At 45.0% G+C, this 26,001-nt stretch overlaps 1 protein-coding gene across 1 annotated transcript in view; it reads left to right on the top strand.

Annotated features, from left to right (window-relative positions):
* Positions 1–26,001, top strand: part of ttc39a (tetratricopeptide repeat domain 39A) — a 176,484-nt gene that overhangs the window by 107,502 nt on the left and 42,981 nt on the right. The window contains exons 10-15 of the mRNA XM_072510906.1: positions 7,520–7,587; positions 7,683–7,742; positions 8,467–8,628; positions 12,027–12,118; positions 24,119–24,239; positions 25,724–25,835. Of these exons, the coding sequence (XP_072367007.1) occupies positions 7,520–7,587; positions 7,683–7,742; positions 8,467–8,628; positions 12,027–12,118; positions 24,119–24,239; positions 25,724–25,835 (615 nt within the window). The remainder of the gene's footprint in view (positions 1–7,519; positions 7,588–7,682; positions 7,743–8,466; positions 8,629–12,026; positions 12,119–24,118; positions 24,240–25,723; positions 25,836–26,001) is intronic.

Here is a 26,001-nt window from a genome sequence, read left to right on the forward strand (position 1 = left end):
ACATCTTACAGGTGGAGCATGCAACTGGCCTAGCCTTCATCCCCTCTTACCTTACAGAATATAGCTGCCCTGTGGACCAACTGGACCTCCGCCCTCCGACTCTGCTCCCAGTCAGCTGCACTCTCTGTAAACTCCTGGCTCCCTTCTCACTCTTTGCGGAAATGTAGGAAACAAAATGAAAGGAGTGCCTTACTCCCTCCTCACCTAACTCCCTCAATCACCAAACGCACACTATAGCACTCAAATGCACCCAGATGCAGCACTCCCTCAGTCACCAAACTCTCACTATAGCACTCAAATGCACCAAATTCAGCACTCAGTGCAAACAAAGTCTGCACTGTCGGGGATCACTTTTATACTGTGAATCTAGCCTCTGAAAACTGGCCTAATCCAATTAACTAATTAACAAGCTCCAGCTGCAAGTACATCCAAGTAGAACCTTTGTTTAAAGCTGATTGAAAATTCACCTTCTAAACCAAACAGCAACTTTTAAGTTAATTAACTAAATAAAAGAAAGACTAGACTTTAGATAAAAATGAAGCCTTATACTCCCTCAGTCACCAAACTCTCACTATAGCACTCAAATGCACCAAGTTCAGCACTCAGTGCAAACCCATCAACCATATCATTGTAATCTCCTCCAGTTCTATTTCTCCTACAACCATCCTCCCTCAACAATCCATTGATGGCAGAGCCTTCACTCTTTTAGATCCTATTGTCTGGCTATTTCTCCCTAAACAATTCTGTCATTTCACCACCTCCCCATTTCTTTGATCAACTTTCAAGCTTTTCCTAATTTCCCTCTCTTGGCTCAGTGTCCAGTTTGTAAATGTGAAGCATCTTGGGATGTGTTTTAGTTAAGGGTGCTATATATGTGCTATGGGGAAAGAACTTTAATAACCCCAGTTTTTGGGCATATGGATCCTGAATCATGATTAGCCCACATCTGGTCCATGAGGCAGGCAGCTTGCAAACTCCATGCTACCTCCTCCATTTCAATGTGCAGCCCAGCACTAAGCACATCACTAGCTGGCTTTGTGCTCAACATGGGCCAGGCAACATGTGTGGCTGGTGCATGTTTCCGCGAGCTCAAGTCTAAAAGGCAGTTTGTCCCTCTTCAAGGGGAGTCACAATAATTTTGAAGTGAAAGCCTGAAAGTCGCGGATGATTCTACCATGGACCTCATGCTTTCCACCCACATTCCCTTCCTGCCATACACCCTTCCATATATGGTTACAGATACTAAAGATCTACCATCTGGCGCACCTCATAAGGATGTGCGAGCTTTTAGAGACCTCTAAGAAAGAAGCATTGTCACTTGATCTGACAGTCACAGCCACCAGCTCAGATATACCGTAAAGAGTAATATCGAATTGAGTTCTGCATGCATTGAGTCACAGGCACAAGTGGCTGCAGCCAGGTCAGGGTGAAAAAGACAGTTCTTGTATTGGCTCCCTGGAGAGCGAGGTTGCAGGTAATTTCTGTTACAGATGACTCAACTGAGGACTTTGATGGATTGGCATACAGGAGAACCCTGATGAGCTTGCACACACATGCTTGGTGAATTGGTTGGCCTGCCAGGCAATATGATGTTACTGTCAAGGAGCATGGAACAGCCTGGTTCCACTTTGGCAAGGGTTTTGCACAGATCTTTTGAGCTCATTCTTTCCAGTGGCAGTAGCGACAGGATCTTTGGACCCATCCATGATACAGCATTTGGTGGTCAAGGTCACAGCTTCCATTGCAGCATTGGCAGAAACCACCCAACATTGCAGTGTTGCAGTGGACGCTCAGACTGAGAACATGAGATCTATGCTTGGTGCCATTCAGATTCAGACTGCTGACATCATTGCTGTGGATCCCAAGTACTCAGTGAATGCAGGCTCTCTGCAGTCCAGCAACCTGCCAGCAGTTTACTAGTATTTCTGAGTTGCTACCACCGGGTAATGCCAGCGGCACCTTGATGCCATCATTCAAGTCCCACTGCTGTCACTCCGTCAGTGCCCTTGAATGTTATTTGTCAGCTAGCCAGCCCACGCAGCTCCTGTCTATACAGATATGGTGTGGTACAAAGCCATGTCCTGAATAAGGCCCAGAACTACTCAAGGTTGTTCTGTGAAGCCATCTGCAGTCTCCTCCACTGAAAGTCCCCAGCCATGCTGTAGCCACTGGGATGGCACTGAATCGGAGCACTTAAGTTATTCAAAGCCACCTGCAAGATTGACGCTAAGGGATTGCACAGCGCATGGCAGAGTAGCAGCAGCAGGAGGAACAGCAGCCGCAGCAGTAAATAGAGTGGGAGACAGGGCCCTGGATGCACACAACATGAAGCTGAGCAATGGCAGTATACATTCAGTAACAAAAAAAATTAAGGATCGAGCTCACAGTGTAACAAGTAGGTGCTAGATAGGTACTATTAGCGTTGCTTCATTTCTCTAATTGAGGACAGTAGGTTAAACAAAGATATTTAGTTGATTACTTAGTTTGCAGCTACGTTAGGTAAATTTTAAATTTGGTATTTTTAAGTATACGCAAGTAAATAAGTCTTATGTTCATTTAAATTAACTTTCCTATTAAAAAAAAGTGTCGTGAACACGAGAAGCAGCTGATTAGTGATTGTTATGTAAGTTTTAAGTTAAGTCAGTTAAGGCATGGCAGGGCACCACAGGATCCACATCCTGTTGCATGTGGGAACTTCAGGATTCCTCTTGTGTTCTGGACAATCACATGTGCAGGAAATGTATTCAGCTGGAGGATCTTGAGATTTGGGTTTTGGGGCTTGCGCAGTAGCTGGTGTCACCCCAGTACATCTGTGAGGCTGAGAGCTACATGGATGGTATATTTCCGGGTGGGGTGATTCCGCAGCCATCAAAGTGGGAATGGGTGAGTACAGGATGGACAAGGAGAACCAGGTAGGCAGTGGAGGAGTCCCAACCAGTATACAGTTCTGAATTCTAATGAATGATAGTTTCTTTGGGGTGTGCAAACAGAGCTATGTCCATGTCTATGTCAAGCAGAGATGGTAGAATAATGCTATTGTCACTGGATCAGTAATCTAGAGATCCAGGTTTAATGCGTTGTGGCACAGGTTCAAATCCTGCCATAGCAAATGGTGAAATGTGAATTCAATTTCTTTTAAAATCTGGAATTCAAAGTCTAATGATGACCATGGAGCCATTGTCAATTGTCATTAAGATCTATCTGGTTCACTAATGTCCTTTAGGGAAGGAAATCTGCAATCCTTACCTGGTCACAGCAGTTGACCCTTCTGTGCCTTCTGAAATGGTTTAGCAGTTCAAGGGGCAATTGGAGATGGGCAATAAATGCTGGCCCAGCCAGCAACACCCACATCCTATTTTTAAAAAATGTCTCTGCTGTACAGGGGGCAGGAGGAACATTGGAAAAACAATAATAATGGGGGTTTCTATGATTAGGGGACCAGATGGGTGTTTCTGAGGCCGCAGAATCCAAACTGGAAGGTATGAGGCTTCCCTGAGGTTAGGATTCAACTTCAATGCCCTCTTTTTTTTATGCCTTGGAATATTTATATGGTATTGCAGCATGCACATTATCAGTTGCCTCATTGTGAATATTTGTTTATGCCGTATTGTGGCCTTTGCACACAACCAACAATCCAAATGCAGGAAACCTTCAGGCGTATACAAGAATAAAATGTAAATCTGACATTTCTGTGAGACAGTCTTATGACTGGAGATCAGTAACTTATAGTGTTCCACAAGGATCAGTGCTCGGCCCAGTGTTGTTTTTAATATGTATAAATGGTCTGGAGGAAAATTTATATGGTCTGATGAGCAAGTTTGTAGGACACTAAGATAAGTGGAGTTGCAACTAGTGAAGGGAATACAGAAAATACAGCAGAATATAGATAGATTGGAAAATTGGGCAGAGAAATGGCAGATGGAGTACAATCCGGACAAATGTGAGGTGATGCATTTTGGAAGATCGAATTCAGGTGTGAATTATACAATAAATGGCAGCATTGACATAGAGGGATCTGGGCGTTCTGGCCCATAGTTCCATGAAAGTGGCAATGAAGGTGGATAAGGTGGTTGAGAAGGCATACGGCATGCTTGCCTTCATCGGCTCTGGCATTGAGTACAAGAGTTGGCAGGTCATATTACAGTTGTATAAAACTTTAATTAGGTCAACTTTGGAATATTCTGTGCAATTCTGGTCGGCACACTACCAGAAGGATGTGGATGCTTGGGAGAGAGTGCAAAGAAGGTTTACCAGGATGTTTCCTGGTCTGGAGGGTGTTAGCTGAGAGGAGAGATTGAATAAACTTGGATTGTTTTCTGGATCGGCCCACACTTGGTGGGCCAAAGGGCCTGTTCATGTGTTGTAATGTTCTTTCTATGACAAAGCAGAAATCTCATGTGGCTCTGTATAAATATGTAACCATTTTTTCAGACATGGGGAAGCATGAAGCTAGTGATGTCATTATATAATCCTGTGTACAGCTATGATAATCACATCGGTGAACAGAAAATTAAATCAAGGTTTTTGGAGAGCTAGACACATAATCCCATCAATTTTACAGTTTTGGATTTATTTAAGTACTGTAATGAAATATTTTTATTGGCACGTTTCTTTGCAGGCCCTTAGTTTCTGGTAGAAATCACAATTGCTTCATTATGCAATAAAATTGTTTTGAGGAATAATTGATATGCCTTATGATAACACAATTGTGGAGTACACAGCAGGTGACCAGGAACTTGGGGACCCACTCTGCTCAGTAAAGGAGTGCTCCACTCGAGCTGTTCACACAGCAGAACGATTGCTTTAGGATGTCCATAGTTTGCTCCACAATGTTCCTTCTGACTGTATGCCATTTGTTATAAGCGCATTGTACTAATATAGCTGGAGACGGAGGGGAGATATGAGCCAGGTGTCAATAAGCAACCAGCCGTGGTTTGTCATGATGGCCAAAAAATGGTGGGAACGGCTGACTGCTTCAGGATGAAAGCATTATGGCTCCTGCCAGGATAGCAGGCATTCACCGACATGGTGTTCTCTGCATGGCTGCACATAAACTACACGCTAATAGAGTGGTAGACTTTGGGCTGGATTTTCCAATTGCGAAGCTATGTCTTCATGCGGCTTTGGAACGGTGGCGTTTTTCTCCCGAAAATCCGGCGTAAAACGGCCACTGATGCTCCGTTTGGCTGGGGGCTAGCATCCGAGCAGCATTGAGCACCGAGCTCTAGCTGCCGATATGGCCCAGAGAATTGCTGGGTCCGTGGCCGCCCATGCGCACGGTGGCGGCCTGCAGCAGCCGTGGCATCCAACATGGCACGGCCGCGTGTGGACCCGGCCTGCGAAATAGTGCCCCCCCTTTGGCCAGCTCACAGGCCCCGGAACCCCCCCCCCCCCAAAACAGTGCTCCCAGCCCCTGACAAATGTCCCCCCTGCCCTCAGATCGGCCCTCCCCGACTGTGGTGGCGCTGGACTGAGTCCGCAGCTGCCAAGCTGAGATCCCAATGGATGATGGCACACGCAACCGATGCAGTCGGGAACTCGGCCGGTCGGGGGTGAAACATCGGGGGATTGGCCTCTGGCAACGTCCTGAGGCTGTCGATATGCCCCTTTGGAGGGAGGGGGGGGGCATCGCGAAAGCGTCGTATCCACACGATTTCCCGGAAACGGGTATTCTCCGGCCAATCGCCGAACGTGATATTGGTGTTGTCAACCTGAGAATCCCGCCCTTTGTGTTTCCAGTACGATTTCCAGTCCACAGGTGGTGCCTGCAGAGTCCCATGTATGCTCTTTTCGCCATTGGGATTCCTGCCACCCTAGTAAAGTCATGTGCCTGCTCGTTCTTCTTTTCCTGATGAGATAGAAGATCAATGATGAAAGACGATCTGATAAATGTTGGCTAAGCCACCTGATCCTGCCTGGAAGAATGTGCTTACTTCAAATCAGTGTAACAGTGATCTTGATGATCAACACGGTATTGCCATTTTCTCCTTGCTGCGTGGCAATAGGTCCTGTTGAAGAAAGTGATACAGTTTAGTAACCTTCTCCTTGGTAAATTGTGGGCACCTCACACATACTCCTGGCTGAGGGGGAGATGGGAAGAGTGCTCCCTGAATACCCTTGGTCGTTATGGCCTTGAGTTGAGAGCCACTCTCTTTTCTTTCTCTGCCGATAGCTTGCCCTTTCTGCAGCCGATCCTTTGCATCTCTGTTGTGCTGCAACCCCAGAGGGATCCCAGAACTCTGGCAGGCTCTCTGTTGACAGGGCAGACAACTCCCCTGAATTCCCTATCGGGCTGTAGCAACACCGATTTCAAAATCCAGAGTTATCAAAGCTCTTTTAAGAATGCACCACAGTATTTCGATAAACTTTGTATGAAGAAGAGTAACTCAAAAGTTACAGCTGCCTCACAGCGCCAGGGACCCGGGTTCAATTCCTGCCTTGGGTCACTGTCTGTGTGGAGTTTGGACATTCTCCCTGTGTCTGCGTGGGTTTCCTCTTGGTGTTCCGGTTTCCTCCCATAGTCCAAAAATGCATGGGTTAGGTGGATTGGCTATGCTAAATTGCTCCTTAGTATCCAGGGATGTGTAGGTTGAGTTATGGGGTTAGGGGATAGGACTGGAAGGATGGGTGAGTGGACATGTGGAGGGGGCTCTTTTTAAGGGTCGGAGCAGACTCAGTGGGCCAAATGGCCTCCTGCTGCACTGTAGGGATTCTAACACATTCAGACTCTGAAAATTGAATGGCTGGGAGCAAATAGGAAACTGTGTTAACTGGACCAGCGTGGTCCAAATTGGCGGAACATGCATCAAATCAGCCAGAAGGACTGGTTGACATCACCATCAGCCCACTATGCTTTCGGCACATCCTTGCTTGTGCCCTGGCAGTCAACTGACTTACTATTTTCAGATTCTCCCACTTAATAGCGCTGGCTCCAGAGGCCGATGGAAGTGCATTTTGCGGCCAAGGTGTTTTTTTGTTCTTATTGGAGTGAATACAGAATTTCTGTTGTTTTATAAGACATTAATTAGCAAGGTACAGGACCTATTTAAGCTTTCTTTACATATAATATCTTCCGAGAAAGAATTATGTTACATTTTTGATTTTGGTTGTTAGACCTCTACAGTTACCCTTGACCGTTAAAACGAAAATTAAAGGATGGTGGGTGGAGGGCAGGAGAGTGTGGGAGGTGTTATGAATGGGAAAAAAAACAAATTACCTATTACCATGTCATATTTTTTTAGCCCTGATGAAATGGTGCGATTTTAACAAATGTTGTCAACGTTATAACTTGTGTAACAGCTGTTTAGCACAGGGCTAAATCACTGGCTTTGAAAGCAGACCAAGGCAGGCCAGCAGCACGGTTCAATTCCCGTAACAGCCTCCCCGAACAGGCGCCGGAATGTGGCGACTAGGGGCTTTTCACAGTAACTTCATTTGAAGCCTACTTGTGACGATAAGCAATTTTCATTTCATTTCATTTCAAGATTCTGACTTGGATTGAATTTGCAATTCTCAACAGGGACAGGCGAAGGGGATGTTGATGATGCAGAGCACCTCCTACTACCATTTCTTCAACGGTATCCAAAGGTACTTTATGGGAGATTTATAAATATTTTATTTTAAACATTGCTAATAAATGATAACACATGGATTTTAATTTGAAATTCTCTGTGTTCCTACAGGGTGCCATCTTCCTATTTTTTGCAGGAAGAATTGAAGAAATCAGAGGAAATATCGATGCAGTAAGTAAACAGCTGGGACAAAATCTCATTTTGACAACATGGGAGTAATCTGGCACAACAGTTTTGCCCACGAGTTATAGAACCCGTCTCATTTCCATTGACACAATTAGCAGATTTTATCCTTAATCATTCTAAAAGAGCATAACTAGCAATTTCTGTCATGTGAATATAGAAATCGCAGCTAGTTGTTAAATAGAGTTACTAATGGTCTTAACAATGCAGTCTTGTTGCAACTATCTTGATTTGACTAATTTGTAGAAATGTATTATACAAGCTGCAGTAAAGTTTTGTTTTGCAGCCATGTCCATTAGTGTTCTGTTAACAATACCAGAAGTGTAACTGTGGCATTTTTAATTGGATACACTATCATCCTGTCTCTTTCCCTCCCCAGTGGAGCAACAATGACACAACACAGCATCGGTTTTACTTTATATAGCATATTTATTTGAATGTGAGCTCTACGGTCATGATAAATTGGCCCTTATAGTTGGGGATGTTTTGCCTCATCTTGTCTTTAATGTAGCAGAAAATATTATTTCAGGACATGGGAGTTCTTCTGTCCGTCATCTGAAAACCATAACCACAGCTACACATTTTGAGGGGGAAAAAAGTATTTTAATGTGAGATAGAATGCAGAACATCGGATTTTCTAGTTTGCCTCAAATTCAAGTTTATCTTCAGTTTGATTTATTTATTTATACTTTTTTGTTCAAAAATGCTCTAGGCTATTCTACGTTTTGAGGAGTGCTGTGAGGCCCAGCAACACTGGAAGCAATTTCATCATATGTGCTACTGGGAGCTAATGTGGTGCTTTACTTTCAAACGTCAGTGGAAAATGGCATATTTCTATGCGGATCTATTGTGTAAAGAAAATGCGTGGTCCAAGGTGAGGGTAACTCTGTATGTGACATTGGTCTGAGAAAGACAGATACTTTCCCCTCCTCATCCAGCTGCTCCCCAGATCTCCCTCCACTCCTGGATGCTGGGTCTTGCTTTTCGATATATGCAGCACAGTAGTGTGTTGCCTGAGATTTGCATTCAAAACATTGTTCACGCAAGTAAAGTAAAGATTCACGGACTACTTTAATTGCTCAAGAATGAAAACCCCTTTTTTAAGCATTATCCAGGTAAACGGTGTATTACATATTGGAACCTTTGAATAATGTACTCTGTAATTGTTGTAGGAATCACATTTGCAGTGTGATCCACTGATTTAATCAGTAGGCCAGTGACATTCCTAATGTCCTGGAGCTCATGAAAAATGTTCAAATCTGGCATAGTAATGCTGGAGTGGTTACTTTAATATAGTATAGAATGAATTGTAATGCAGTTGGAGTGTGATGCTCGAGAAATACGACGACAATCCTTCATAAAACATAGAACATTACAGCGCAGTACAGACCCTTCGGCCCTCGATGTTGCGCCGACCTGTGAAACCAATCTAAAGCCCATCTACACTATTCCATTATCATCCATATGTTTACCAATGACCATTTAAATGCCCTTTATGTTGGCGAGTCCACTACTGTTGCAGGCAGGGCATTCCACACCCTTACTTCTGAGTAAAGAACCTACCTCTTATCCTATATCTATCTCCCCTGAATTTAAAGCTATGTCCCCTTGTGCTAGCCATCACCATCCGAGGAAAAAGGCTCTCACTGTCTACCCTATCTAATCCTCGGATCATCTTGTATGCCTCAATTAAGTCACCTCATAACCTTCTTCTCTCTAACGAAAACAGCCTTTCCTCATAAGATCTTCCCTCCATACCAAGCAACATCCTGGTAAATCTCCTCTGCACCCTTTCCAATGCTTCCACATCCTTCCTATAATGCGGCGACCAGAACTGCACGCAATATTCCAAATGCGGCCGCACCAGAGTTTTGTACAGCTGCAACATGACCTCATGGCTCCGAAACTCAATCCCTCTACCAATAAGAGCTAACACACCGTATGCCTTCTTAACAACCCTATCAACCTGGGTGGCAACTTTCAGGGATCTATGTACATGGACACTGAAATCTCTCTGATCATCCACACTGCCAAGAATCTTGCCATTAGCCCAGTAGTCTATTCCTGTTACTCCCTCCAAAATGAATCCCCTCACACTTTTCTGCATTAAACTCCATTTGCCACCTCTCAGCCCAGCTCTGCAGCTTATCAATGTCCCTCTGTAACCTGCAACATCCTTCCGCACTGTCCACAACTCCACCGACTTTAGTGTCATCTGCAAATTTACTCACCCATCCTTCTACGCCCTCCTCCAGGTCATTTATAAAAATGACAAACAGCAGTGGCCCCAAAATAGATCCGAGGCCCCAAAACAGATCCTTGTGGAACTCCAGGCTGAACATTTCCCATCAAGCACCACCCTCTGTCTTCTTACAGCTAGCCAATTTCTGATCCAAACTGCTAAATCACCCTGAATCCCATGCCTCCGTATTTTCTGGAATAGCCTACCGTGGGGAACCTTATCAAACGCTTTACTGAAATCCATATACACCACATCAACTGCTTTACCCTCATCCACCTGTTTGGTCACCTTCTCAAAGAACTCACTAAGGTTTGTGAGGCACGACCTACCCTTCACAAAACCATGTTGACTATCCCTAATCAAATTATTCCTTTCCAGATGATTATAAATCCTATCTCTTATAAACCTTTCCAAGATTTTGCCCACAACAGAAGTAAAGCTCACTCACTGGTCTATAGATACCGGGGTTGACTCTACTCCCCTTGTTAATGTAGTTCTCGGATACTTTCCGAACTCATGGGGCAAAATATGGAGAGACTTTTTCAGACAAGATTACTAACATTGTGTGAATTTGATATAATTCTGATAATTATAGGCATGTTTAATAATGGGATAAAGAGGTTCTTGTTTGTAGCAATGCATTTTGAATAATGGCTCTATATAATTCCACATGTACTATGATAACAAAAGCTAAAGACCCAAGTATAGTGAGTAATGCAAATATTAGGCAGCAACAATATCTATTGGAAATTTAAAACAAAGCTAGTTGAGTTCCAGCTAAGACCAAAGCTGTCTTCCTCCAGCAAAGTTTTCTGAGGTTTATATTGAGCACATTTTATATTCTTCATTGAATTGAGCTTTCATCATTTTAGCTTTTCCAATTTGTTATTTCCTGATGCAAAATAGGAAGAGGGATGCGGTAAAGAAGTTGTTAACCAGGTGCCTTCGCTATTTAACACCAGCTCCATGAAACTGGCTGAAAATCACATTGTGCATCTACTTATTTTTTAAGAACTCTTATTAACACTCGCAGGAATGTTTACTATACTCCATATTGATCATTATGTGGATGTTTTTTGATGTGTTTCATGAATATATATTTATTGCTAATGTACCTAATTGTAGTGAATGACATTTCTGAAAAGTTCAAGATTGAAGGAAAGATAAATGATGATTTGGAGTTGGGTTTCACAACATTTTTCCAAGACCACTTCACTCTATCGTGTTTGCACTGGACACAGACTGGAAAAATGATCTGCTACTGGGTTTTAAAACATTGCTGAATACAGTACAACAGTCTTAGTCAGTAAAATGGTTTCTTCATGCATGCTGGGGTAACCTGCTCCCTAGAAAAGTGAATATGTCTTGTGGCACTCGAGATTAACATCACTCCCAACAAGCAAGAAACCTCTTCAATAAGGCTGCATTAGGACAGGGAAGAAGTGTGTTCAATTAAGCTGCTTTCACCATTTAAAATGAACTAAAAACAGGGTTCCTTAATATTCTTTGAAACGCATGATAAAAATGTTGCTTCCCAAGTACCAGCATGGTAAATACAGAATCTATCAAAAACGAACCCCTGACAGTGTTTAAATTCAAGAGTTGCAGTTGTAACAGCAATTCAGTCTGTGAGACCTCATTTGACATTTAATGATGCCTGAGACATGGCAAGATTACAGTGAAAAATGTGTTTGACTCCTAGAGCTAGGTTCAAATGTAAGTCGGACAGGTGGGATGAAATTCTCCCCACTTTGATTGGAAAACATTGATATTGCAAAAATGACATGGAATCCAATTTCCACTGGTATTATTAGTGTTATAAATTGGGTATTTGTTTATAATCTTTGATTGCAAGTGAGAAAGATCAGGTTGGTTGTTCCTATTACTGGAAATAAATAATTTATGTAGTATCTATAATGTAAAAAAGATCACTATAAGGAAAAAGATTTAGAAAAGATTGAAACAAATGAAGGAAATCTAAAATGGCTGGGTTTGACTGTTGCCCTAATCCTTTCCTGTCCCTTTAACAGTCAACATACATGTACATGAAAGCAGCCTATCTTGGCATGCTTGAAGATGAAGACTACAAACCTTTTGGGGATGATGAAATTGAGCTATTCAGGTCAGTTATTTAATTAATTAATATGCTTGTCTTCATTTGTAGTTGAACAACATTTTCATTCTTGAACAATATAAAAGTTTGTGACATTGTGTGCTTTTAACTTCCTCATCTGTATTATCAAGGTTTGGAACATTCAGGCTCAGACAAATCAAATTTGTGGTTTAAGCTTCATATTTTAGTACATATACTTCCTTCTTTTATCAAATAATCATTTTGAAAAGTAACAGAAGCATAAGCAGGAGGCCATTCAGCCCTTCAAGCCTGCTTCACCATTCATTATGATCATGACCGATCATCGAACTCAACAGCCTGGTCCCGCCTGCACCCCCCCCCCCCCCCCCCCTCCCACCCGCAAGCCTTTGGACCCCTTTGCCCCAAGTGTGATATCTAACTGCTCCTTGAAAACATACAGCGTTTAACCTCAACTGCTTTCAGTAGTAGTGAATTCCACAGGCCGATCACCGAGAGAAGAAATTCTTCCTCATCTCAGTCCTAAATGGTCTACCTGTATCCTGTGACTGTGACCCCTGGTTCTGGACACCCTCACCATCAGGAACATTCTTCTTTTCTTGCATCAATCCTGTCTAATCCTTTATAGGTTTCTGTGAGATCCCCTCAACCTTCTGAACTCGAGCGAGTTCAATCCTAGCTGATACGTCACACGTCAGTTCTGCCATCCCAGGAATCAGTCTGGTAAACCTTCTCTGCACTCCCTCTATCGGAAGGACATCCTTCCCTCAGACTAGGAGACCAAAACTGCATACAATATTCCAGGTGTGGCCTCACCAAGACCTGTATAATTGCAGCAAGACATCCCTGCTCCTGTACTTGAATCCTCTTACTATGAAGGTGGGACCGGCTCGAGGAGCTGAATAGCCTCTTCCTGTCCAATGTTCTATCATACCATTTGCTCTTTACCGCCTATTGCACCTGCATGCTTAACTTCAGCGACTGGTGTATGAAAACACCCAGGTCTTGTTGCATATTCCCCTTTCCTTATTTATGGCCATTCAGATAATCTGCTTTCTTGTTTTTGTTACCACTGCCTGTCATTTGGAAAAAGACCAGTTTACTCCTACTCTTTGTTTCCCGTCTGCCAACCAGATATTCTATCCATCTCAATTCACTACCCCTAATCCCATGTTCTTTAATTTTACATGCTAATCTCTTATGTGGAACGTTGTCGAAAGCCCCAAATAAACCACATCCAATGGCTCCCCTGCATAAACTCTACTAGTTCCATCCTCAAAGAATTCCAGTAGATTTGTCAAGCATGATTTTTCTTTCATAAATCTGTGGTAAACCACTGTTAGTGTATTATATGTATTGTGGTAAACCACTGCCTGATGGCACCACCTTCCCTCGGGCTCAGTATAAAGGTGGCTGACCTCTGGCCCTGCCCCAAGTTCAGGATCAGTGGCCAGGAGGCTTTCGGTTTAGCTTATTAAAGCCACAGTTTCGTTCACTACTCGTCTTGTGTTAATTGATGGCACATCAATTTAATAAGCTAAACTTTTAAGATGAATTCATCACTCAAGCCTGATCGACTGGAGCTGGACCCACAAGCAGCCGACGCCACTGTGACATTCGAGCAGTGCCTAAGCTGCTTCGAAGCTTACCTCGGATCCTCCACCGACGACGTCACCGACCTCCAAAAGCTTCAAATACTCAACGCACGAGTGAGCCCACAAGTTTTCCTTCTTATCAGAGATGCCCCCTCGTATACGGAGGCGATAATGTCGCTGAAGGGACAGTACGTAAAGGCAGTAAATGAGGTGTACGCCAGGCACCTCCTTGCCACGAGGCAACAACACCCCGGAGAATCACATGCCGAATTCCTGCGTGTCTTGCGGGTACTCGGCCAGAACGGTGCTTGCCAGGCGGTATCGGCTGTCCAACACACGGAGCTGCTGATCAGGGACACCTATGTCACAGGCATTAAATCCAATTACATCCGCCAGCGCTTGCTAGAAGGGGGTAAACTCGGCCTCCCAGAGACAGTGCAGCTCTCAAACCCGCTAGAAGTGGCTTTACAGAACATGGAGGGCTACACCTCCGACCACGCGGCACACTTGTGGGCGCCGCCATCACCCGACCAGAGTGCGGCGCAAGCCTGTGCCGAGCAGCAGCCTGTCAATGCCGGAACCCCGAAATGCTACTTTTGTAGCCAGGGCAAGCACCGCAGACAACGCTGCCATGCACGGAACGCGATTTGCAACGGGTGTGGGAGGAAGGGCCACTTCGCCAAAGTCTGCCAGGCCCGACCTGTCCCTAAAGTTCCTAGCCCCAGCAGCGCTGCCTGTTGTCTGTCGGGACCACCCCCATCTGCTGCGCCACCTGCCATGTGCGACCCGTGGGCGCTGCCATCTTTGCTGCCACCTGCCATGTGCGACCCGTGGGGGCCGCCCTCTTCGTTGCCATCTTTGGTTCCACCCGCCACGCGTGACCCATGGAGGCCGCCATCTTTGATGCCACCTTCGGGGCCGCCATTTTGGAACCACTCTGCCGCCTCCCGGGACCCCGTCGTACGCTGGCCACCATTACCTCCGACCGGCCCACCCACCACCTTCCGAAGCTCTCCTCCATCACACTCGACCAGTCTCGACCTCATCATCTCACAAAATCCACGATGACCGTCCGGATCAATGGGCACGAGACAGCCTGCCTCTTCGACTCCGGGAGCACAGACGGCTTTATCCACCCAGATACGGTAAGGCGCTGCTCCCTCCCAATTTTACCCGCGACCCAGAAAATCTCCCTGACTTCTGGATCACATTCCGTAGAAATCCGGAGGGTCTGTGACGCGACCCTTTCGGTACAAGGCGTAGAATACACTAACTTTAAGCTCTATGTCCTCCCCCATCTCTGCGCTGCCCTATTACTGGGGCTCGACTTTCAATGCCACCTCCAAAGCCTTACCTTAAAGTTCGGTGGACTCCTGCCCCATCCTCACCGTCTGTAGCCTCGTGACCCTTAAGGTAGCCCCACCCTGGCTTTTCGCTAACCTCACCCCGTCGCCACTAGGAGCAGACGATACAGTGCCCGGGACAGGGCCTTTATCAGGTCGGAGGTCCAGCGACTCCTACGAGAGGGGATCATCGAGGCTAGTACCAGCCACTGGAGAGCCCAAGTGGTAGTCATCAAGACTGGGGAGAAGCACCGGATGGTCATCGACTACAGTCAGATGATCAACCGGTACACGCAGCTCGATGCATACCCCCTCCCCCGCATATCTGACATGGTCAATCAGATTGCGCAGTATCGAGTCTTCTCCACAGTTGACTTGAAGTCAGTGTACCACCATGCTCCCTATCCGCCTGGAGGACCGCCAATACACTGCCTTCGAGGCAGATGGCCGCCTCTACCACTTCCTCAGGGTTCCCTTTGGCGTCACCAATGGGGTCTCGGTCTCCAAGCGGGAAATGGACCGAATGGTTGACTAGTACGGGCTGCGAGCCCCGTTCCCATACCTAGATAATGTCACCATCTGCGGCCATGACCAGCAGGACCATGACGCAAACCTCCGGCATTTCCTCCACACTGCTAAGCTCCTTAACCTCACATACAATAAGGAGAAATGCGTTTTCCGCACAACCCGCCTAGCCATCCTTGGCTGCGTTGTGGAAAACGGAGTCCTAGGGCCCGACCCCGACCGCATGCGCCCCCTCCTGGAACTTCCCCTCCCCCACTGCCCCAAGGCCCTGAAGAGATGCCTGGGGTTCTTCTCTTATTATGTCCAGTGGGTCCCCAATTATGCGGACAAGGCCCGTCCACTCATTAAATCCACCATTTTTCCCTGATGGCTGAAGCCCGCCTGGCCTTCAACCACATCAAGACATATATTGCCAAAGCCGTGATGCACGCTGTGGACGAGTCCATTCCATTCCAGGTGGGGAGCGATGCGTCGGACCTTGCCCTGGCCGCTACCCTCAACCAAGCGGGCAGGCCCGTGGCTTTCGTCTCCCGTACCCTCCATGCCTCTGAAATTCGACACTCCTCCGTCGAAAAGGAAGCCCAAGCCATTGTAGAAGCTGTGCGACATTGGAGGCATTACCTGGCCGTCAGGCGATTCACTCTCCTCATTGACCAACGATCAGTTGCCTTCATGTTTTATAATACACAGCGGGGCAAAATGAAGAACGTCAAGATTCTGAGGTGGAGGATCGAACTCTCTACTTACAACTAAAATATCTTGTACCCACCTGGGAATCTCAATGAGCTCCCAGATGCCCTCTCCCGCGGAACATGTGCCAGCGCACAAGTAGACCGACTTCGGACACTCCACAATGACCTCTGTCACCCTGGGGGTTCATCCGTTTTTTCCATTTTATCAAGGCTCGCAACCTGCCTTACTCCATCGAGGAGGTCAGGACCAGGGTCTGCCAGGCCTGCAAACCGCACTTCTATCGGCCAGACAGAATGCACCTGGTAAAGGCCTCCCGCCCCTTTGAGCGCCTCAGCATCGACTTCAAAGGGTCCCTCCCCTCCACTGACCGTAACGTGTACTTCCTCAACGTTGTTGACGAGTACTCACGATTCCCCTTTGCCATCCCATGCCGTGACATGACCTCTGCCACCGTCATCAAGGCCCTGCACAGTCTCTTCACCTTGTTCGGTTCCCCACCTACATCCATAGCGATCGGGTTCCTCCTTCATGAGCGACGAGTTGCATCAGTTCCTGCTTAGCAAGGGCATCGCCTCCAGCAGGAAGAGCAGCTACAACCCCTGGGAAACAGACAGGTGGAGAGGGAGAACGCGACGGTCTGGAAGACCGTCCTTCTGGCCCTATGGTCTAGAAGTCTCCCAGTCTCCTGCTGGCAGGAGGTCCTTCCCGATGCGCTCCACTCCATCTGGTCGCTCCTGTGCTCTGCCACCAATGAGACCCCTCACAAACGTATGTTTGCCTTCCCTAGGAAGTCCACCTCAGGGGTCTCGCTCCCTGTCCTGGCTGACAGTCCCAGGGCCCGTCCTCCTCCAGAAGCATGTGAGGAGTCATAAATCGGATCCCCTCGTCTAGAAGGTCCTGCTCCTCCATGCCAACCCACAATATGCCTACGTGGCACATCATGACGGGTGGCAGGACACAGTCTCCCTCCGGGATTTGGCATCTGCAGGTTCCCCAGCGACATCACCACCACACCCGACCCTACACCGTCTCCCTCCACCACTACCCAGCTACTTTGAGATTTGGCACCCGCAGACCCACCGGTGACCATCACCACCTACACCGCCGCCCCCCCCCCCCCCCCCCCCCCCTCCACCGACTCAACTACTGGGTGAAGAAGAAGACAACACGCTCCCGGAAGCGAAGGTCTCTACACCAGTGCACACACCACAGCCGGGACTGAGGCGAGCATGGCGGAAGGTCAAAGCCCCCGACAGACTCGACCTTTAAGTCCACTTCACCCCCGCTGCACTCTTTTTTAAAAAATGTGGTAAACGATGGTTGGTGTATTATATATATTGTGGTAAACTGTTACTGTACTACATGTACTGTGATAAACCACTGCCTGATGGCTCCGCCTACCCTCGGGGTCGGTATAAAGGTGGCTGATCTCCGGCCCTGCCCCAGTTCGGGATCAGGGGTCAGGAGGCTTTCTGTTTAGCTTATTAAAGCCACAGTTTTGTTCACTACTCGTCTTGTGTTAATTGATGGCACATCAAAATCCATGCTGATTCTGTCCTATCCTGACACTGTTTTCCAAGTGCTCTTCTATAAAATTTTTGATAATGGATTCTAGAATTTTCCCCACTACCGATGTCAGGCTTACTGGTCTATAATTGACTGTTTTCTCTCTACCTCCCTTTTTAAATAGTGGGGTTACATTAGCTACCCTCCAATCTGTAGGAATTGGTCCGGTGTCTGTAGAATCTTGGAGGATGACCACCAATGCATCCACGATTTCTAGAGCCACTGCCTTAAGTACTCTGGGATGTAGATTATCAGGCCCTGGGGATTTCTCAGCCTTCAATCCCATCAATTACACCAATACCATTTCTCTACTTATACTGATCTCCTTCCGTTCCTCAATCTCACCAAACCTGTGTTCCCAACATTTTTGGTATGTTATTTGTGTCCTCCTTTGTGAAAATACAACCAATGTATTTAGGTGGTCAGCCATTTATTTGTACCCCATTATTAATTCTGACTGTAAGAGACCTATATTTGTCATCTTCAATCTTTTTCTCCTCATGTACCTATATAACCTTTACAGTCAGTTTTTATGTTCCCTGCAAGATTACACTTATACTCTATTTTCCCCTTCATTCAAAAAAAAAAATTGTTAGGGTATTTGCAAGTTTCTATAATAATAACAGCGACATAAGCATGGTACAATGAGCATTTTCCATCCCCATCCCAATCTTTCCTCCCCCCCCCCCCCCCCCCCCGCAACAATAAAACAGCAGTCTGCCCCCCCCCCCCCCCACCAACTTTTTGAATTCTGCTTCTGCTGACATTTTAATTTTCCCCGAGAACGTCGCCGAACGGCTGCCACCTCCGGGTGAACCCCACCATTGACCCTCTCTAAGGCAAACTTTATTTTCTCGAGACTGAGAAACCCAGCCATGTCACTAACTCAGGTCCCTGCACTCAGGGGGGCTTCGAGTCCCTCCACATTAATAAGATCCGTCTCCGGCTACCAGGGAGGCAAAGACCAAGACGTCGGCCTCTTTCGCCCCCTGAAACCCCGGCTCTTCCGACACTCCAAAGATCGCCACCTCCAGACTCTGCATCACCCGTGTTTTGAGAACCGTGGACATTGCCTTAGCGAAACCCTGCCAAAACCCTCTAAGCTTCGGGCATGCCCAAAACATGTGGACAAGATTTGCTGGGCTTCCTGCGCACCTCACACACCTGTCCTCTACCCCAAAAAACGTACTCATCCAGGCAACCGTCATGTGTGCCTGGTGGACTACCTTGAACTGTATCAGGCTAAGCCTGGCACATGATGAGGATGTGTTAATCCTGCTTTGGGCATCTGCCCAGAGGTCCTCCTCCATCTCTCCTCCTAGCTCGTCTTCCCACTTGCCCTTAAGCTCCTCCACTGGAGTTTCCTCGGATTCCAAAAGTTCCTGGTAAATGTCTGATACCTTCCCCTCTCCCACACAGGTACTGGAGACTACTCTGTCCTGTATCCCCCATGGCGGCAGCAGCGGGAAGGCCGGAACCTGTCTTCTCAAGAAGTCTCGCATCTGCAGATACCTAAACCCATTCCCGACTGCCAATTCAAATTTATCCTCCAAGACTTTCAAGCTGGGGAAGCTCCCGTCTATAAATAGATCCCCCATCCTTCTAATTCCTGCCCTTTGCCATCTCCAGAACCCACCATCCAGCCTACCCGGTACAAACCGATGGTTATTACAAATCGGGGTCCAAACCGATGTTCCCTCCACTCTCTCATATCTCCTCCACTGCCCCCAGATTCTCAGAGCCGCCACCACCACCACCAGATGTGTGGAGTATCGGGCCGGTGAGAACGAGAGAGGTGCCGTGATGAGTGCTCCCACACTTGTGTCTTACATGACGCTGCCTCCATCCGCTCCCACACCAACCCCTCCCCCACTACCCACTTCCTAATCATGGCTATATTAGCCGCCCAGTAGTAATTGCAAAAGTTTGATATATTCCCCTTCTTAATCAATCCCTTGGTCCTCCTTTGTTGAATTCTAAACTGCTCCCAATCCTCGGTCTGTTGTTTTCTCGGCCAATTGTATGCCTCTTCCCTAATTTCCCTTGTAAGCAACGGTTTGGCCATCTTTCCCGTTTTACTTTTGAGCCAGACCGGAATAAACAATTGTTGCAGTTCACCCATACACTTCTTGAATGTTTGCCATTGCTTATCCACCATCATCTCTTTCAGTAAGGTTTCCCAATCCATCATAGCCAACCCGTGCCTCATATCATTGTAGTTTCCTTTATTTATATTCAGGATCCTAGTCTCAGAATCAACTAAGTTACTCTCCATCTTGATGAAAACTTCTATTATATTATGGTCGCTCATCCCCAACTAGATTGCTAATGATTCATTTTTCAGTACACATAAACTCAGTCCAAATGGCCTTTTCTCTAGTTGGTTCCCTCAACATATTGATCCAGAAAACCATCCTGTATACACTCCCAAGAATTCCTACGGTATTGTGACAAATTTGATTTGTCCGATTTATATGCAGTCTGTATTGCAGTTTTGCATGCTACAAGGATCTGTTCCAACTACTAACTGATTGAATAATCTTTCTACAAATTGATTATTATTGACTCAAAAGATTTCTAGAAATAATTCTAGGTAATTACATTTTATACACAACTATACTTTTAGGACATTTCTAAATTGTTACACAGTATTCCCAATTAACATACAAACCTGAAGTGTTGTTAGAAACAGATTGCACCAATGTCTCTGTGGTGGTAATGGAAATCTCTTAATATTTATAGGAAAGTATTAGCTTGAGTGAAGTCTGTTTTGCCCAGTCCCAACTCTGCTGAGCATGGTTAACACCTCTTCTGGGATATGGATTAGGGGTAGCAACTGCTTGCTGATACCCCACCCAGGTAGCATTCTTCCTGAGTAAGCAGAAAATTCAATCATATTGAGTAACTCTGAAAAAAATCCTGACCTCACAAATCATATTGCCAATAGGGAATGCAAGGTGATGAGAAATAGTGACTTTAGCTGATTTATCCCTTCATTTGTCATCAACTGATACAAGTTGGTACTGATCTGCCTGAGTTCAGGTGACTTGGTTCAGTTTGGGAATCAAACTTGAAGCCGTTTTGTGTAAACCCTCTAAATCTTTGGGGAGTTGTCAGAAAATGTTTGCAGAACGTCTCGGTCAATATGCCACAATTGACCACATTTAACCACTAGGCCAGGTAGCGATCCACTGTGTTGAAACAATACTTATGGAGTATTTGAAAAATTGAAGCAGGTGTGCTTTATTTTAAAAGATTCTTTTGAGTTTTAAATGCTGTTGATCAAAGCAAAATTCAGGTACTTTCAAATAAATCCTTGAACATTATACTTGGAGTATGGTTCTATTGTCTTATATCTTAAATTCTGATTTCTACTATACTAATATAGGAGAAATCCCAGCCGACAGTTATATGGGTTAAATAATCAATTTTGGCTGCTTCAATAGTCCTGGAGTGCAGTGCTACCCCCTGGTGGCAACATTTTAATGGATCTTTACACCAGCACACCAGAAAAACAAGCTGAGATTCTTGCTTAACTAATCTCTTCAATATCAGGACAACAAAGTAAAAGAGGCATAGCTTTTGCAGCAACTGTAACAATTGCACAACAATGATGGCAAAAGAAAATGAAGCTACGAGCTATATGGAAAATTACATGTATTAACGCAATTTCAATGTTGAAGCCAATTATTCTGATTTTAATAGTTTAACCATTTTATATAAACTTGAACCCAGATTGTCCAGCCTGCCACATCTGATGTGTAATATGCTGAGCCTGGGTTTGCTTCCTGGGTCTGTATCATTAGACGAATATTGGAGAGCAGTTGACAAGCAAAAGATCTGAGATTAGGAACTTACCCAATGGTGACATTCAAACACAAAACATTAGAATTGACTTGGGAAGGTCGGCAGAGCGCCTAGAGAAATGACAGAACGGCCCTTTACACTGTTTCTCCTAGTTTTCCACTGATCTTCAGCCAAAAGTGCAGTTCATGAAGCTAGTTCGATGGATTCAGCAGCACACTTGAAATGGAGCAGATTGGCTAGGTTAACAGATATAAACGGTGGCTTTTTTTCATTTTGTTAAAGTCCTGTTTACAGGAATAACAAATTTAAAATTATAAGAGAAAACACCAATTTACTGCTAGAAGTATACTCGTTCCGATATTTAGACAGCCAGCAGTCTCACCAGAAGGAGACCCGTTGAATGGCAGCAAATTAATCCATTTAAAATTTCAATGCAATTGTCTTGTCAGTGTGGCTACTGCTACTTCCTCAACCCATCTTCTCCCCATGTATGTTTACAGGGTTATGGGGAGAAGGCAGGGGAATAAATTGCACCAGGTGAATTATTAATTTGGAGAGTTAGCACAGACAATGGGCTGAATGGCCTCCTGTGCTGTATCAATTCTTTTGGGATAGAGAGGAGAAAGTCAGTCGAGGGGAGAGTCCTGGGGTTAAAATAAATAATGCCCTCAAATCAAAGGGGCAAGTTGGTAAAAACTATTTAAAAATTGTGTCTTAAAGATAGGAGCTCAGATTACAAGAGTAAAGAAATAATGATGGATTTGTGCAAAATATTGGTTAGACCACAAATAGCAACATGTTCCATTTCAGGTAACCCATTATATATGTGACATTAAAGTCCGAGAGGTGATCAGCATAGATTTACCAAATGTCAAATCGGGAATGGGAAATGATGGTCATGAGGAGACAAAGCATGTGAATTATTACCACAGGAGCAGGTAGGTCTAAGTGGAGAGTTAGTAGAGGTAACTAAATTATGAAGATTTTTGATAGGTGGAAGATACCATTATGGTATCAGCAATTTAAAATGTTCAAGAAACCCAATCCGGGGGGGGGGGTTATAGAAATTTCTTTATACACAGGTCTGTTGGAGCATGGAATGCTTTACCACAGGGAATAGTTGGGACACTATTGCACTTTTTCCAAGGAAAATGGAATAAATATTGCAGAGGAGTTAAAAGGCATGGCAATAGTGAGATTGTGCCTGCTTATAGGAGACTGTAATCCGCGAAACTTTAGCCTGATGAGCATCTCTAATATGATGAATGTAGGAAATTGTTACATTTTATATATTGGCAATATGATTGCGAGTTTGTGTCATTTTGTGAGGTCAGGATTTTTTTTTCAGAGTTACTCAATATGATTGAATATTATTTCAAAACCTGGGTCCAAATACATACAGGCAGTATGTCTGCTAAAGCTGTGATTAAGGGATGTAAAGGCGTAATCATTGATTTTAACCATTTACTTATTTACAGAGAGGTGGCTAATGGAACATGGTCTTGATTTGGAGGATCCCTGGGTTGTAGACAATGAGGGATTGTGTTTAGTCCTAGCTAAGGTCATGGGACATCTTAGTGGGAGGAGACTGGAGGATGCCTTATGCTTGGGTTACAGATGATGTAATTAATGGGAGGAACCAGGTCTGTCTGTAGTTTGCAATTTACCACAGGATTTTGGTCTGAGCAAGTAGCCTTGATTGTTGTGGTATTTGAACTGTAGTGGGTTGCTTAATTGGAATAGACCGTGGCAGGTGTAGATAGTGAATTAAAGTTTTTTTTCTTTTTATTTAAGAACCGTTTTAATTGTTAATTGGAAAGGTATGACTGTGTTGCTAATGTGATTGATTGTTTAAATTAAAATTTGTTTTAACATACTTATTGGTCAGTGTTATCACTCCTATGGTTGAGTAGTCTTCCCTCATATTGCAAATTGTTGGAATTCTCATTCGGGAGTCCTAAACTAGATCTTGTGAGATGCTACTTTGAAATACTAGTGGTGTACTTAAGAGTGATAATTTAATACTTCACCTTATCCTTCTGCTGAACTGGTATGATAGAATCATAGAATTTACAACGCAGAAGGGGGCCATTTGGCCCATCAAGTCTACACCAGTCCTTAGAAAGAGCACCCTACTTAAGGCCATGCATCGACCCTATCCCAGTAACCCCATCTAATGTTTTTGACACTAAGGGGCAATTTAGCATTGCCAATCCACCGAACCTGCACATCTTTGGACCATGGGAGGAACCCGGAGGAAACCCATGCAGACATGGGGAGAAAATGCAAACTCCACCCAGTCACCCGAAGCCGGAATTGAACCCGGTTCGCTGGAGCTGTGAGGCAGCAGTGCTAACCACTGCGCCACCGTGCCACCCTGTAGTGATGGAACACTACAGAGGTATCATGGGTTTTGTTGCTGTCGGAATTCTGATTTTGAGAGGTGTATTATGCTGTGTGACTATCGTTTTTGAGAAAATATTAATCAATTTTGACACCAGAAAAGTGCCAAATATGAAACAGAAGATTGCTGGGAAGTCTCTGCCAACGGAAAAATTTGCAATCAGAAAGGCTCGACGGTATCTTTCACAGAATCCAGTAAAACTCCCAGTCCCTGCTCTGGTGAGTATAGGGTATAGCAATATACCTTTTTATCAGAAAAAGTTGCTATTCTCGGTGCCTTTTTTTGTTTTCACCCTTTTCTTTCATGTCATTAAATTGTGAGCAAAACTGCTTTCTTTACTGGTTAAATCCTACTGTAATTTATTCTCTCCTCTTTTATATTCCTTCCTGGGATGTGAGCATCACTAGCATTTGTTGCTCATTCCTAATTGCCCTTGAGAAGGTGTTGGAAAGCTGCCTTCTTGAACTGCTGCAGTCCATTGGTCTCTTTCTTTCCTACTCCCTTCCTTATATTTAGAATTTTCTGCATCTACCAAATAAAGCAAATTGGATAAATTTTTGCATGTACACATTCTTTCTATTTGCGGCGGATTCTAAAAGTTGCTGTGGAGCAGGAATTTCCAAATTGGGTGCTGCGGGAGCCTCCCAGGGAATCCGCTGGAGGCCAGGTTGATTGTTACAAACTGTTTGTCCAACTAGAGACTGGATTATCCAGAATCCAGACTCTGAATCGACGAGCTAGAAACAGCACAAAACTCAAGTTTCAGGATAGTGATAGTCTAGGAGCGGGCAATCAGAGAGCGGGAGCGAGAAGGTATCAAGGAGAAAAACTTGGCGAGGGGTGGGGTGCAGGGCGAACGGGCCAAGTGAGAGTGTGTGTGAGAGGAAGAGATAGAGAGAGGTGATTGTGTGTGCAGGAGGAGAGCAGGGTATTTTTAAAAAAAAACAACAACATTCCAATTAAGGGGCAATTTAGTGTGGCCAATCCACCTACCCTGCACATCTTTGGGTGTGGGGGGGGGGGGGGGGGGGAGAAAAGAGTGTGAGAGAGACCCACGCAGGCACGGGGAGAATGTGCAAACTCCACATAGACAGTGACCCTGGGGCCAGGATTGAATCCAGGTCCTCGATGCCGTGAGGCAACAATGCTAACCACTGCGCCGCCCGAGTTAACTGATTATATGTATCTGTAAGTGTGTCCAATGTGAGAATCCAAGAAGCCAACAGCACTCCAAGTATGTTTTTTAATGAAGGGATTTTTAAAATTGTAGTAATGTATGCAAATAAGAAATAGAAAAGACTTCTATAAATTAGGTTTTTGTATGTTAGTGCCTACTGCACAAAAATAATATATTTTCATGTGGTTTGGCTGTTCAACACACTTGTTTCTCAAGAGTTTCAGCACTCTTGGAAGTTTGAACCCTGCTTTTCAGTAATGTTTTATTTATCTAAATAGGTAAGGTAAAGTTGCCATAGTCCCCGATGACCAAACTGCTTTCCTCTTTGAGGGGGAGAGCTAACTGGTGGTGGTTTGACCCGAGGAGCATCACAACTCTGACGAGGGGCAAGGTTGAGAAAGGGCCTTCATGAATAACATCTGTTATTTATCAATTAATCTAAGTAACTAAAAATCTTTCATAAAAAGCACATGCGTAATTTAAAAAAACAGCAAAAGGAATGTAATTTAGGTAATATATTTTCAGGAAATGATGTATATTTGGAATGGCTATGCAGTGATTGGGAAACATCAAGACCTGACTGAAGGTATGCTCGTGACACTTAATGAAGCAGAGAGGACACTTGAAAGTGCCCCAGGTTAGTCCAATTTGAAGCTCCTGTTGCACTTTACGAATGTGAAGAATTTTGAAAAAGAAAGAGGCAGTTAGGGGTGGCCTTGTGGCGCAGCGGCTAGCGACCCTGCCTCGGAGCCAGAAGCCCCAGGTTTCCAGTCCTATGATAGGACGAGATGGGCAAGGAAATT

Source organism: Scyliorhinus torazame, chromosome 7 (assembly GCF_047496885.1).
Source record: "Scyliorhinus torazame isolate Kashiwa2021f chromosome 7, sScyTor2.1, whole genome shotgun sequence".
In the NCBI taxonomy this organism is placed as follows: domain Eukaryota; kingdom Metazoa; phylum Chordata; class Chondrichthyes; order Carcharhiniformes; family Scyliorhinidae; genus Scyliorhinus; species Scyliorhinus torazame.